This window comes from Podarcis bocagei (assembly GCF_964188305.1).
Source record: "Podarcis bocagei genome assembly, chromosome: 4".
In the NCBI taxonomy this organism is placed as follows: domain Eukaryota; kingdom Metazoa; phylum Chordata; class Lepidosauria; order Squamata; family Lacertidae; genus Podarcis; species Podarcis bocagei.
In genome coordinates, this window is record NC_138128.1 from 36,234,067 (window position 1) to 36,247,343 (window position 13,277).

General features: G+C 43.4%; 1 protein-coding gene across 6 annotated transcripts in view; it reads right to left on the bottom strand.

Moving 5' to 3' along the window:
- Positions 1 to 13,277, bottom strand: part of ST6GAL1 (ST6 beta-galactoside alpha-2,6-sialyltransferase 1) — an 82,683-nt gene continuing 69,406 nt past the window's right edge. For all 6 annotated transcript variants that reach the window (XM_081192688.1, XM_081192685.1, XM_081192687.1 and 3 more), the window contains 3 exons: positions 9,347 to 9,448; positions 8,314 to 8,488; positions 1 to 4,346 (listed from right to left, as the gene is read on the bottom strand). In XM_081192688.1, coding sequence (XP_081048814.1) covers positions 4,105 to 4,346; positions 8,314 to 8,488; positions 9,347 to 9,448 — 519 coding nt within the window. In that variant the 3' untranslated portion in view covers positions 1 to 4,104. The remainder of the gene's footprint in view (positions 4,347 to 8,313; positions 8,489 to 9,346; positions 9,449 to 13,277) is intronic.

Consider the following 13,277-nt stretch of genomic DNA (forward strand, 5'->3'; position numbering starts at 1 on the left):
TCACTTTACAAAATCTTTATTACAAATTTTACATCTTTGGGTCCTTCAGAATTATTTCAATCGATTTCAAAGATCATTGTTGACAAATCACATAGACGAGGTTCTGTGTTTTCATTTCACATTGGGAAAAAAGCAAACATTTCTTGAGAAAAGTAGTCTATACATGTATATAAAACTGGCAAACACAACCCTGGAAGCAAAGTAGTTATTCCAAATGCCTTTGTGTGTGTGTGTGTGTGTGTGTGTGTGTGTGTGTGTGTGTGGAGCCACAATTAAATAGAGAATGTTATTTTCAGTACAAGCCTGAATTTGGAGCTTGGGATTCAGAAATTGACTTGAGGGGGGGGGGGTCAGTCAAATTTACAGTGTTCTTATCAAGTCACATCATTTCCTTCACATGGTCAGCAAAATAAGGGAGAGTCACATTATGCAGATACTCAAAACTGGCTTCTCTAAACAGTGCTTCTAATAAGGTGGCTTCTATCCTGCTGCTGAATCATCTGAGATTAATGGAAAGCCACTCAATATCTCTGTCCAGGTAGAGTCTTCTACTGTTGTTGCTACTAAATTGTGACTATCCTTGGTCTGCCAGGCATTGTTCAGAAAGCTGAAGCAATATGTGTGTGTACCTGCGCTGAACCAAACCTCAACTGCTCCTCTCTGATATTCAGATACCATACATCATGAATTGACTTGGTGTACATTCTTATGTATGATATATGCTTTGAGAAGCAGCAAACAGCTTTCAAATAAGTACCAGGGGCTTCAAACTGAGCCAATACAGAGGCTGAGGAGAAGGGCAATTTGATGATAGCAAAAAGCAGGGCTTTTTTTCAGCCAGAACTCACTGGAACTCAGTTCTGGCACCTCTCAGGTGGGTGCCATTGCTATTCTAGGAGAACAAGGGAGGAGTTCGTGGTGAGTTCCAGCACCTCTTTTTCTGGAAAATTAGCACTGGCTAGAAGGGATAATGGCGATTTTAAGAGAGGCATTGAAAATGAGACACCCCCCCCTCTAAAAAAAAGCTCATTTTCACAGCAATTACAAGGTTACTACTAGATATGGAAAAGAGGTCTAGTAGTGGGTGCAAAAAAGGGGGGGAGGGCATGCTGATGCTGAGAAGGAACAAGTAGTGGTGAAATATTTTCAGTCTGAGGGCCACATTTCCTCACAGAGAAACTTCTGTGGGGCGCATGCCAGAGGTGGAGGGGGTCAATACCAAATACACACCCCACTCACACAAATACACACACACAGTTCTCTCACATCCACACCCTGCCCTCCCATTCACACAGTCTCTGAAACCTTCCCTGCTCTCTTGCACCGTTTTTTCCTTCTCAAGTTATCATCCTCCCCCTTCTCTTTCTCCAGTCCTGTGAACTGTTGTTCAAGTGCAAATGAGACCCATTGTCCCCCCTAAACCCTCCCACCTGCCCCCACAAACTGCCCCCCCTTAGGTGGCAATTAGGCTTAGGAACAAAGTTCCCATTCATGTCAAATCCTAGAGGAAAGGGGATTGTATTGAAAAAGTAAAGGTCACCATTCACTGGTCTTGGGAGATGTGAGGCAGAATTCCAGTGGAGAAACTGGAACAAGGCTTGTCACCTTTGCGCCCAGACATCTACAGGTTAGATGAGGTTTGGAGAGGGAGATCAGATCAGAAAAGCAGATTGGGGAGTTATCAGCACAACAGAGGAAGCCAAAGACTTTTGACTGAATGAGAGTAGCCAGAAAGTGACAGTGGAATGAGAAGAGTCAGAGACAAAGGTCCAACCCTACTGAGAACTCTCCAGGGACTGGAAGAGATGAAGAGCACTGAAAGAAATAGCAAGACAGGAGGAAGAATAGTATGGAACGTCGTAAAAGATGGGAGAAGAGGCAATGAAGTAAAGTTATCTAAGCAACAGACCCTTGATGATGAAACTGATTGTATCTTGAATAATGCAATGACCAAATCTAAAATTTAACCTGATTAAGGAAAATAGAAACAGCTCTAATCAACAGCAGGACTTTGCCCAGTTGGTTTTAAATGGCCTGACTTTTTGCCGTATTAGAGGTGGCGGCAGGAGGTATTATCTTTTATCAATCACATCTGAATCCAACAGCATCCTGGCTGTTACACTTGCAGTGTACTGCAGGCTCAAGATTAAATGGCATCTTCATGTGGATTCACATATTTGCATAAAATAACAAGGCTGCCATGGCTTTTAAGATCTTACCTCCCCAATGCACATGGAAGCATATCTGTCAAGGGTTAATTTCCAGTCACAGGCATGGGGTATTATGCCACCCAAAAGCGACTAGAGCTGGAATGGCACACTTCCAAACAGCAACTTAGCTAGTCCTTAGTCCTCTGGCATGGCTATAACTCTGTCATTGCAATTGCCAGGTTTTCTGAAACAGGTAGCTATAAATTTTGGGTACTCTTTTGCTGTGGAAAGACAAGCCTGGGGAGAAATTATATTAAATAATATTTTAAAAATGAAACTAGTCGATTATTTCAAGAGCATCTTTGCTGTGGAAAGACATAGGAAAACAATTCCCCTTGGTAACTTTTTCTTGGCTCTGTCTTCAGGGACGTCAGAAGTGGATAGATACACTTAGGAGCAGTGTGTTTAAACCCTGGTCACAATTCTTTCCCCTGCGTACCACACTGAGTTCATCTGACCAACATATGAAGTGCTATTAATATATCATAAGCACTCAACAGAGTTTGGCACTTTATAGCATCTCCAGCATCCAGCCAACATGGCTGTTCAGTGTCTTGCAGGTGCCCGTTCACAGTACAACAGAGATACTCTCTTAATTTCCATGGGCAGGGATGTCTTGGATACCCAGAATATGCCTTCTGTAACCACAACACTCCAAAATTTGCAGAGGGAATAAAATACACAACCCACTAAAAGTAGCTCAAATGTATTCCTAACCACACAACTTTTACATGTTTTGACACGGATTTGTAGAATGTGTGGTTTTTAGTCCAGGCATGGGATAGTTAAGAAAGAGGAATCCTCAGGTCTACTTAGCTACATGCAGGCTCAGAACAGACTCTACGCTGGAAAAGCAACTTCAAATTTCCACGCCCAGAAAAGTGGAATTCTGCAACCAAGGTAAATGAAGCAAATGAAACCAATTTGTGCGTTTGCTTCTTTCACACTTTCTCTACTTCTGTGTGTCTTACGAAGGGCTCTTAGCTATGACAGAGGTGAGGTGTCAGAGGGACCCAAGGGTCAAGACCTAGTGTCCTGTGCTGCTCAGACCACTGCCGAAAACCTGGCTAAGCTTTGCACTGCAAGGCTACCACCTAGGCTGCGATACTGGCTTCACAGGCCAATCCCTTCTCACCCAGGCCTATAAAGCCTTGGCCTCAAAACTCGCTCATTAGTCTGAACCTTATGTCACTATGACGGTTCAGCAGTTGACTTCTGGTGCCTTGCCCTTCCCCACAGATTTCTCTGGAACATTTTGAAATGCTACATCAGATAATGTATTTAGAGATTTTTTTTGGGGGGGAAGGGGGAGAACTATGGCAGCAATCTTATGCCAACTTACCTGGGAGCAAGCATCATTGAGGTTTTGCCTTGGCATCCCACAAGCAAGAGCAGATACTGCTAAGAGCTTGATAGTCACAGATGCCCTGACTCCTAATCACTGGACATATTCCATATTCATTTTGCATCAATTGTGTGCACACAATCTATCCTCCCACCGTGAGAGATAGAAACTCGTCAAATGGGGGTGGGGGCGGCGGCGGCGGCGAGAGAAACAGATGATCAGAAATGCAGAATTCTCAGCCCAAAACTAACTTTAATTCACAGCCCTGATTTTATGTGTTCCTGAGTTAAGGACTGGAGTGTTCTGAGACAGAGCAATGAAACATGAAGATGTTCCTAAACACTGGAGGCCTCAGGTAGAGCTTTCTTCTGCCTGCTTTTTAGTAGAAACAACCCACCCTGCAGTCACAAATTAAGGCGTACTGAACGGAAGAATTGTTAATTGTGAACAGCTTGCCCAACTTTAGAATTTAAAAAAATTAAAAATTAAAAAGTGCCTTGTGATTCAAGAAGGGTTTTTTTCCAAGCCCAGAAGAGGGGATTCACAGGTCTAACACTGCACATTCCTCAAGCCAGTTAGAGTGACTTTCCCGTGAGTGTAAATGTCTTCATCTGTGCCTCGATTAAGGTGCTTCACCATATTTTTCTCAAAGAGCAGCGGGTGGTAGGCACCCATAGTGCAGGCTTGGTCAAAGAACTTCTGGTAATAGTGACAAACGTCTGTCTGCCTTTTGGAAGGGAGAAACTCGTAAACATCCACTTCGTCGCAGAAGTTCATCATGAGAGCAATGCCTAGAAAGGGAGGGGAGAGAGACAAAGGATCCATTAAAAGACACAGCAGAATGGGTGACCTGAAGGCAGGGTTTAAAAATCATGAGGGGTGTGTGTGTGTGTGTGTGTGTGTGTGTGTGTGAGAGAGAGAGAGAGAGAGAGAGAGAGAGAGAGAGAGAGAGAGAGAGAGAGAAATCCTCAGCAACGCAGAGGGAAGAAAGGAGGTCTTCCTGATGTTTTCTTTTGACTAGAAACCTAGACAAAAGGAGTTAAAGGCTCTACAGCAGGGATGGGGAAGCTGTGGCAATCCAGATGTTGTTAGATTCCAACCACCATCCTGCCCAAATAGCATGGCCAGTGGTGAGGAATAATGGGATCTGGGAACCCGGAAGGCTACAGATCCCCCTGGCCTGATAGGTATTGTTGAAGATGGCGTCTTCTCCACCCCTGATTGTTGCAATTGAACACTGTTCAATTACTGCTAAGATTGCACCGGTATATGGATAGAAGTCATTTCTCTGCTGTATGTCGGAAACCGTATGAGAGCAAATAAAGCGTAAGTGGAATTGCTTGTACCATTTTTATTCCCAAGCTGGAGCTCTGCTGCCATCTAGTGGGCTTTCCCCTTAGATGTACAAAACTCCCCACAGGTACGTGTAGTGATAGACATTCTCTTAATGAGCCACAATCACCAGGTTTTCTCATTCAGAGGCCTGTACATAAAAACAATATACCACAATACGAATGAAGCTGGTTGTATCACGTGCTGAACTTGTGCAGGGGGGATTCCCTCCCTGCTCCTCTCCTCAGACAGCTGTTGTCCTTTGACCCTCGTAAAAATTATGTGATGTGAGCAGGTTGTTTGAGTGTGAGGCGGAAATCAGGAGGAGGCTGCTTGTCTGAGTGGAGGGGGGGGGGCGCGCCATTCATACAATCTGCCTCTGCCCTATCTCCCTCCTCTATTCCTCCCTCCCTCCACATCACAAGACTTTGCAGTAGCCCCAAGATGCTCAGGGCAGGGGGAGGAGGGTCTTTGGAGATGGAAATGTCAGCTGCACACTCATGACTTATCACAACATTGGTAAATCAAACACAACCATTGGCGCTGCTTTTCATCTGCCTAGCTAAAGCACTTCCATTGAGGTTGACTAATGGCCAGAGGAGGAAAGTTCCTTTCCTCAAACAGTGGCGGGGAACCTTCAACCTACCAGGCCCAGTGAGTAGCCATTTTGGGTGACTACACCCACATTTCCTGCACCTGAGATCAACATTGGTTGATAAGACAGCTACGGCCATTCCTGGGTTGGGGCAGCTGGACCACAGTTCTCCATGCGCTGCTAACCTCACAGTTGGATTACTGCAACATGCTGTGTGTGGGGCTACCCTTGGAGTTGATCTGGAGGGGGCAGCTGGTGCAGAAGACGGCGGCCAGCTTTCTTTGGGGATTTGTGCTGGCAACCAATTTGCTACCAGGCTAGTTTGGGACCAGGTTACTCGAGAGACCACCCTATCTGTTACATACTCAGTAGATTACTGTGGTTTGCAGGAGAGATCTCCCACAAGTTTCAAAAATAGCAGACGCTCACTCTGCAATAGCTTGGAGCAGGGTTTTTAGTGTGGCTGCCCCTGTCCTGGAAAATAGCATTCCTATCAAGATATGACTTGACTATTTACACTTTTTTTGGGGGGGGGGTTGTGGAAATAGTTGAAGATATTTTTGTTCTGGCATGTTTTCCCAATTGGATCAATGGGACTATATCACAAGTGTCCATTTGTGAGGGTTTTTAGTCTTGCTTTAAACATTTGTTGTGTTGTGTTTTTAACAGTTTTTAATTATTTTATGTGTAAATCAGCTTGAGACAGTGGCTTAGAAGACAATTAATAAATTACTTTTAATTACTTTTAATAATAATGATTGGAGTGAACCTCTAACTAAGCCCAAGCACATGCAACTGCATGTTCTTTCACTGTTTACACACAAACACACACATGCCTCTTTGCCTTTCTCGGTTTTCCTTGTGTCAAATTCCTGATTGCAAAGTTCCATTCGGGTGGGATCCTCTCCTCTTGTCATTTGCAAATTCCCATGCACACTGTTAGCACTATATAATGATGATGATACAATCTGTACCATGGGCTTCCGTGAATAGCAGTTCCTGGCAGATTTATTTTCCACAATTCCTCAAAGCCATTTATGATTTACATTCATAACGCATTACTGGAAAAGGTGCCGTTCTGATGATTAACAGTGAAAAAACAGTTTATTTTTATCCCGAGGCAGAAGAGAAGCTTCACAAAGCTGTCATGTGGAACATGCTGTAGGGAAATGTTCACTAACAACTTTTCTGAATTTGCTCTGCTAATGAGGGCAGCATCCAGTCATGCTTTGTGGACGTCCTCAGAGGCAAATCATACCCCTCCCCTTTTCTGCACTAGCACGGAATATGTTTGAGTCAAGTAGGGCTTCCCTGAAGAGCCCCACTGTCTTTGCCAGTCACAGGATCTCAATGCGCAGCAAGACACAGCAATATTTGCGCCTTATCAATTCAAGCACAGCAACAGAATTCCGCTGGAAACATGTCCTCTTTTGTGTCAGAATCTTACTATGCAATAGTGCCATCTTGTGGCGAGAGTTAAAAACACACACCGACTACCGTATTTACTCGAGTCTATTGCGCCGTCTATTGCCTGGTGTGCTCTGGTCCATGGGGTCACGAAGAGTCGGACACGACTAAACAACAACATTGCGCCATTGAATCTAACTTGCACCTTAATTTTCACAACGTAATTTGGCCCCCAGAAAGTGTGCATTAGAGTCGAGTAAATACAGTAATACTTAGGAGTGTGGGGGGTAGGAAATGCCATGGGGTGGTAATGGAATTATCATTTTGTTATAGTTATTTAGCTACACGTAAGGTGTGTGTGTGTGTGTGTGTGTGTGTGTGTGTGTGTGTGTGTGTGTACCTGTGTAAAAAGAAAAGAAAAGAATGCTTCATCCAGAAAAAAACCAGCCTCTTTCCTGTGATGGAAGCAGCTCAAGCTATGTGCCAAACACTAACTGTTAGCTAAAGAAGAAGAAGAAGAAGAAGAAGAAGAAGAAGAAGAAGAAGAAGAAGAAGAAGAAGATAATAATAATTCCCTCTGTGCATTGTGCAAGTTCAAGAGGCAGATCCTTAACCCAATAGTGTTTACACTAAGGAAGAAGAACCTGTGGCCCTCCAGATGGCACAGCACATCTCCCACCCTTCTAACCACTGGGCATGCTGGCAGGGCTTGGTAGGAATTGGAATCCAACAACATCTGGAGGAACACATATCACCCATCCTTGGTTTGCAGTCAAAAGATGGAGACAAGTGCCAACAGGAGAATAACATGTTTGCTCAATATAGTGTCCTCCAGATGTTGGTGGCCAGACCGGTTGGGCCTGATGAGAATTGGGAGCCAACAACATCTGGGGGCACCAGGATGACTACCCCAGCAGTATGCTAAAGGGTGATGTCAAAGGCTTCACTAAACAAGTGTGTTTTGAGGGAGGCAAGAGGGGTGGCAGCACCTTATAACAGAGGCCAGGGATAGACTGAAGTTGTAGAATGAGCATTTGTTAACAAATCTAGCCGTCTATTTTATGAGGAAAGGGATAAATGAGGGCAATGGATTGACCTCTATTTTCTCTTCCATGTCTCGGCTGCTCTCAACCAGAGACTTTATTCTACTGAATTTTTAGATCCCTTAAACCCTTTTTTACTCCCTCGGCTCAACTGCCACCAATGTTTTGTTAGCTCAGAGGTTCTTACCTGGCTGTTTTGGCTGCTTTTCCTTGAATTTACAAATCTATATACTTCTGCAAACTGAGCTCCCCAAGTATGTAGAAACCCTTCTCTTATTGAAAGGCACTCAACTGGCCAAGTTCACTGTTATATGAAAAGATAGGTAACACCCACTCACAGTCCAGAGAAGAAACCCATGACTTGTCCTGAAAACAACGTACCAAGCATCCCTGAAGATGGAGGATTTGGCTGAATATCCTCTGGTGAGTTTTCTTGAAGGATATCCCAGAGCTGCCACTGCATGTGGGGATTCAGGATATAAAAAGGTTGTTCCGGGTGCCTTTTCCGATAGTTCTTGTAGCTTTTAAAGAAATTGTAGTCCGGTTTTTGGTACCACTGAAACCAAAAGCAAAAAAGAATTGTGGCTCTTCTACGAATACTAGCAAAACTGTCTCCAAACAGAGAAGCCTGATTCAGAGATGTTCTCAAAAAAAAAAAAAATCCATGTCCCCACACCAAGCAGAAGAACCGTGCCGAATTTCAGAAGAACAGCTGCAGTGGTTCCGTGAGGGCTGCCTTTGCAGCTCTGAGGTGCATCACTTAAATCTCAAGTGTTTTGCGGGCAATTGGCTTGAAAATTGTAGACATGAGAGAGATGCTGCTAGACAAGAAGCTTGCTGAACTGCAGAGAAACAGATTCAGGGGTTGTTTTTAAATTGATTTTTTGTGGAAATAATTAAAGGGATGTGCTTTTATCCTTTGGTTTTCTTTGTAGGCAATAATTCAATAGCTGCCCTAAGCCTTGGTGGAACTGTACATGGAGCATCAAAGTGTTTTGATTTGAGGATTAGGCCGATTTCAGGTACCTGGTGCTTCTGGTGTCAGGTGTGAGGAGATACTAGAGAAGGAGTCAGCAACGTTTTTCAGCCGTGGGCCCTCAGACCATGTAGTGGGCCAGACTATATTTTTTGGGGGGAAATGAACGGATTCCTATGCCCCACAAATAACCCAGAGATGCATTTTAAATAAAAGCACACATTCTACTCATGTAAAAACACGCTGATTCCCAGACTGTCCGTGGGCCGGATTGAGAAGGTGATTGGGCCACATCCGGCCCACGGGCCTTAGGTTGTCTTCCCCTGTACTAGTCTTTACAACCACAGAACCATGCATTTCCAGGATGACCAAAACCTTCTCCCAGAATCCACTGCAATTCCAGGCAATTATTTTAATATGCACATAGCTCAAACGTACCTCGTGGATACCTGAATGATATGGTGCTGGATCCCACACAATTAAGATTCCAGAATTATACTGCGGATCTGTAACAAACTTCTGTTCTTCTACAGTAATAAGCTGGGAATGACAAAAGAGGTGGTGATTAATACATGTTGCCACTCTGAAAAGCACAGGGGGGGTCAGACTGCAAGGCTTTACTGGTGGCAAATGTCACTGACTGTTGCAGGACACTGTTCCATGAGAACTGCAACTTTTAAGCTGCAGTTCCTTTTGAAACCAAGGGCAATGATCTTGATAACCAGGGCAGGATCGGTGAAAACAGTGGCTCCAAATCTAGACAGATCTAGTCATGCAGTAGGGTTAAATGACCTAGCCACACATTCTCTTGAATTATTCTCAAATCAGGCTAAAGACCATGAGGTAGTGCACATATCTCTCTTCTGGCCCAGTGGCAAAGAATGCTTGGAGCAATTTAAAAACAAGGTCAGCTCTGTTCACCCAACTATGAAATGCAGTGCAATAGCAGCATCATAAATTCACACATCCCTTTCCTAGATATCATCCTCACTACTGATCCAAACAAGATTATCATGGATTTCTTCTCTTTTTTTTATAACAATTCGTTAATTTTATATAGTTTAAAAACCTGATGTTCAAGTTTATTGGAGCTGCATTTCCTGTTATCCAAAACATCTATAGTGAAAAAATGAATTTAAAAACACCTTCTGTACAGAAAATATCCTCTGCACATCTTTGATTGCAGCAGGCACCAAGCACCTATATTCTCCAGACAGTGGCCTTCTTTGCACACAGTGGTCAATGGCTTTCATATCATAGAATTGGGAACCCAAAGTTTGGCCTGTTGTAACATGCAAATGCATGATCATGGGAAACAAACCATGATCTGAAGCTAAGGTTTGTTTTGCTTCAGGAGAAACTAGTGACAGCTCACCTGATGGGAGAAGCAAAGTGGGAACAATCTCTTTCGCAGTAATCCATAAGACATGGTTTACCGTGACATGCGAACGAGACCAGTCTCTCCTCCACATCATATGTTCTTGATGGCACAGCCTCACACCATCTCCCAACTTTTTCCTGACCATGAAGGTGGGTTATGCAGAGGTAGCCAACTCACAAAGCCTTGCAAAAGGCACCTGCAAGTTCCTCTCATCGTCAAGCTCAAAATCCATGTGAGTAGGGAGAACAGAAATATTGTTCTTATTTTAATAATTTATATATTCCTTAATCCCCACGTGGCTTCTAAATGGTTTACAAAGCATAAAAAACCAACTGAGCATCTTTGTTAAGATACAGTGTAATTAGAAACACACCATAATTAAAGTGCACAATAAAACAGTCCCACTAAAACATTAAAATAGAAATGACCGTTATTAAAATGTGCAATGGAACAGCCCCGTTAAAACACAGGGGAATGCCTGTGTAAACCACCAATCAGCAATCTAGGGTTATTAAACAACTGGATTAGATTTCAATTTTTCTACTAGGGTCATCCTTACTAGGATGTTTCTACTGGATCATCCTTACTGGGAAATGAGCTTGTTACAAAGCAAGCCTCCCCCACTCCTCTGCTTATTCTATGGTAGTCTGTGCCTGAGAAGGGGATTTTGGTCAGCAGACCCCATTACAGGAAGCTCATCATGCATATTGAAGCAAACTGAGTTGCAACACTTTCTGGTAAACCTATTGTTTCCTTTACTGTAAATCTCTGCTATCTCCCCTTATCACTTGTGGGTTTAAAACAAACAGAACAGCATCTGACTCAATCTGGAAGTGTTAAGGCAAGATATTATCACCTGCACGGGGCACTCCTTCCTATGCACTCCTTCCCACAATTATTAATCAAGTAGTGTCAATGGCCTGAGGCTCCTTCCAGTAGAGCCCAAAAGATTACATTAATCCCCTAATCACCTAGAAACAGAATGATGTTTTTTTAGAAGCAATTTCTAAAGCCTTTAGACTTTTCCTGGCTGGCACCACTTTAAACCCTTTACCACTCTTTCATGGCCAAGAAGACAAGAGTTGTCTTTGCTTCTGTTTTAATTTTGAGCCAGTTTGAGACCCGCTCCCTTTATTCTCCTTGTCATGTCCCAATCTCATCCAATTGCTTTCTTCTGATCCTTCCCTAAAACCTTTCTCAACACCCCATAAAATTACTACCTCCTTCATCCTCTGACAACCTCCCTTTCTCTTCCTAAAGCAAGTCAGTCTGATCTCCCTGGCCCATGTCAATGCATCCTAGAGTTTCTATATGTTCCCAGGAATGCTTTAACGATAATCAATATACTGTATTTTTTGCACCATAACACTCACTTTTTTACTCCTAAAAAGTAAGGGAAAATGTCTGTGCGTGTTATGGAGGGAATGCCTACAGGTGGCATGCCTACGGATTTTCCTCCTCTAAAAACTATGTGCGTGTTATGGTCGGGTGCATGTTATAGAGCGAAAAATACGGTAATTAACTCTTGTATTGGTCTTAAACTCTCAAACTTAGCCTATTACTAGGGTTATTTATTCTGTTTATTGATTTACAGTAAGCAAGCCAATTCCCCACCTTGATGCAGTCAATTTACTTTTGATTTATCTCTGTGGTCTGTGTTAATGGTTATAGGGTCAAATTCTGGCATGGGCTCAGCTCTCAAAGTCAAATGATCCCAAAATATGTCCAGGTTGTGTGTGAGAACGGCAAGCTTGAGTGCAAATGGCACATTTCATTTTTTTTAAAAAAGCCACTGTTACCTTTACAGCTATCTTTAAAAGCAAAATAAGTGATAAGACTTTATTTGCATTAAACAGAACTTCACGGGTGTGTCCAATACATGTTACTTGAATGGTAGCACTCTGAATGCCATGCCCTCTGTGTCGAAAGAAAAACATAATTCAGAAAGCACGAATCAGCAATCGCGACCCATAAGCTAGACTGACCCGCTTCCAAACATTTTTATTCTGATGGTTACAACTGCTCTGACTGAAATGTTTCCCACAGAAAAACCTCTCTAAATCTAAAAATGCTAGAAAAAAGGAGGGGGGAAGCATCTGGAGCATGGAGTCTAAAAGTCAACACAGGGGAGAATAGAGCAAGGAAAGAAATATGGAGACATGTGTGAGTAAGAGGGGAAATGTGTGTCTGTCCCAGTCACACTATCTTGGCTTAGTTACAGTACTAAGGCAAGGCGTGGGGAAACTTTTTGTACCCAAAGGCCACTTGCCCTCACAGGCAACCTTCCGGGAGCACATGCCAGAGATGGGTGAGGCGGAAGCAAGAGTAGGTGGGGCCACAGGTGTGGCAGAAGGCTGCATTCAAGTCACACAACCAAGCCAGAGGTATCTGTGCACATGCCGGTCACGCCCCTTTCTCCGATCAGGCAAGCAAAAAGGCAAAGAAACATCTGAAGGCAGCCCTGTTTAGGGAAGTTTTTAAGATTTAATGTTGTATTGTTTTTAACACTCGATTGGGAGCCACCCAGGGTGGCTGCGGAAACAGATGGGTGGGGTATAAATTATTATTATTATTATCATCATCATCATCATCATCATCATCATCATCATCTTCACTTTCCACTGCTTCTGCACACTGAGGTTCAGGGGCAGTTCTGCACGAACCTGCAAAAGTGTTTCTCCATTAATTCCGCTGCCTCATTAGTATGCTGCCACCAGATACTTCTGGCTATTTTTAGCACAGTACGTCCACACCAGTACTGCCGCAGCTTCACAATCCCGCTTGCAGTGCCTTTCTGCCCTTCATCAGCTTGTGGCTAAATTGCTACCAGATTTACTTGTGTTCCCCTGTACGACTCCTAATGAACTACTTCATTACTTAACTGTTTGGGCTTTAGACTGCCTTGCTAACTCTGGACTTACTTGCCTCTGTAATTCATTCTGCGTTAGCTATTACACGGATGAATGGCATATCATTCATATATATATA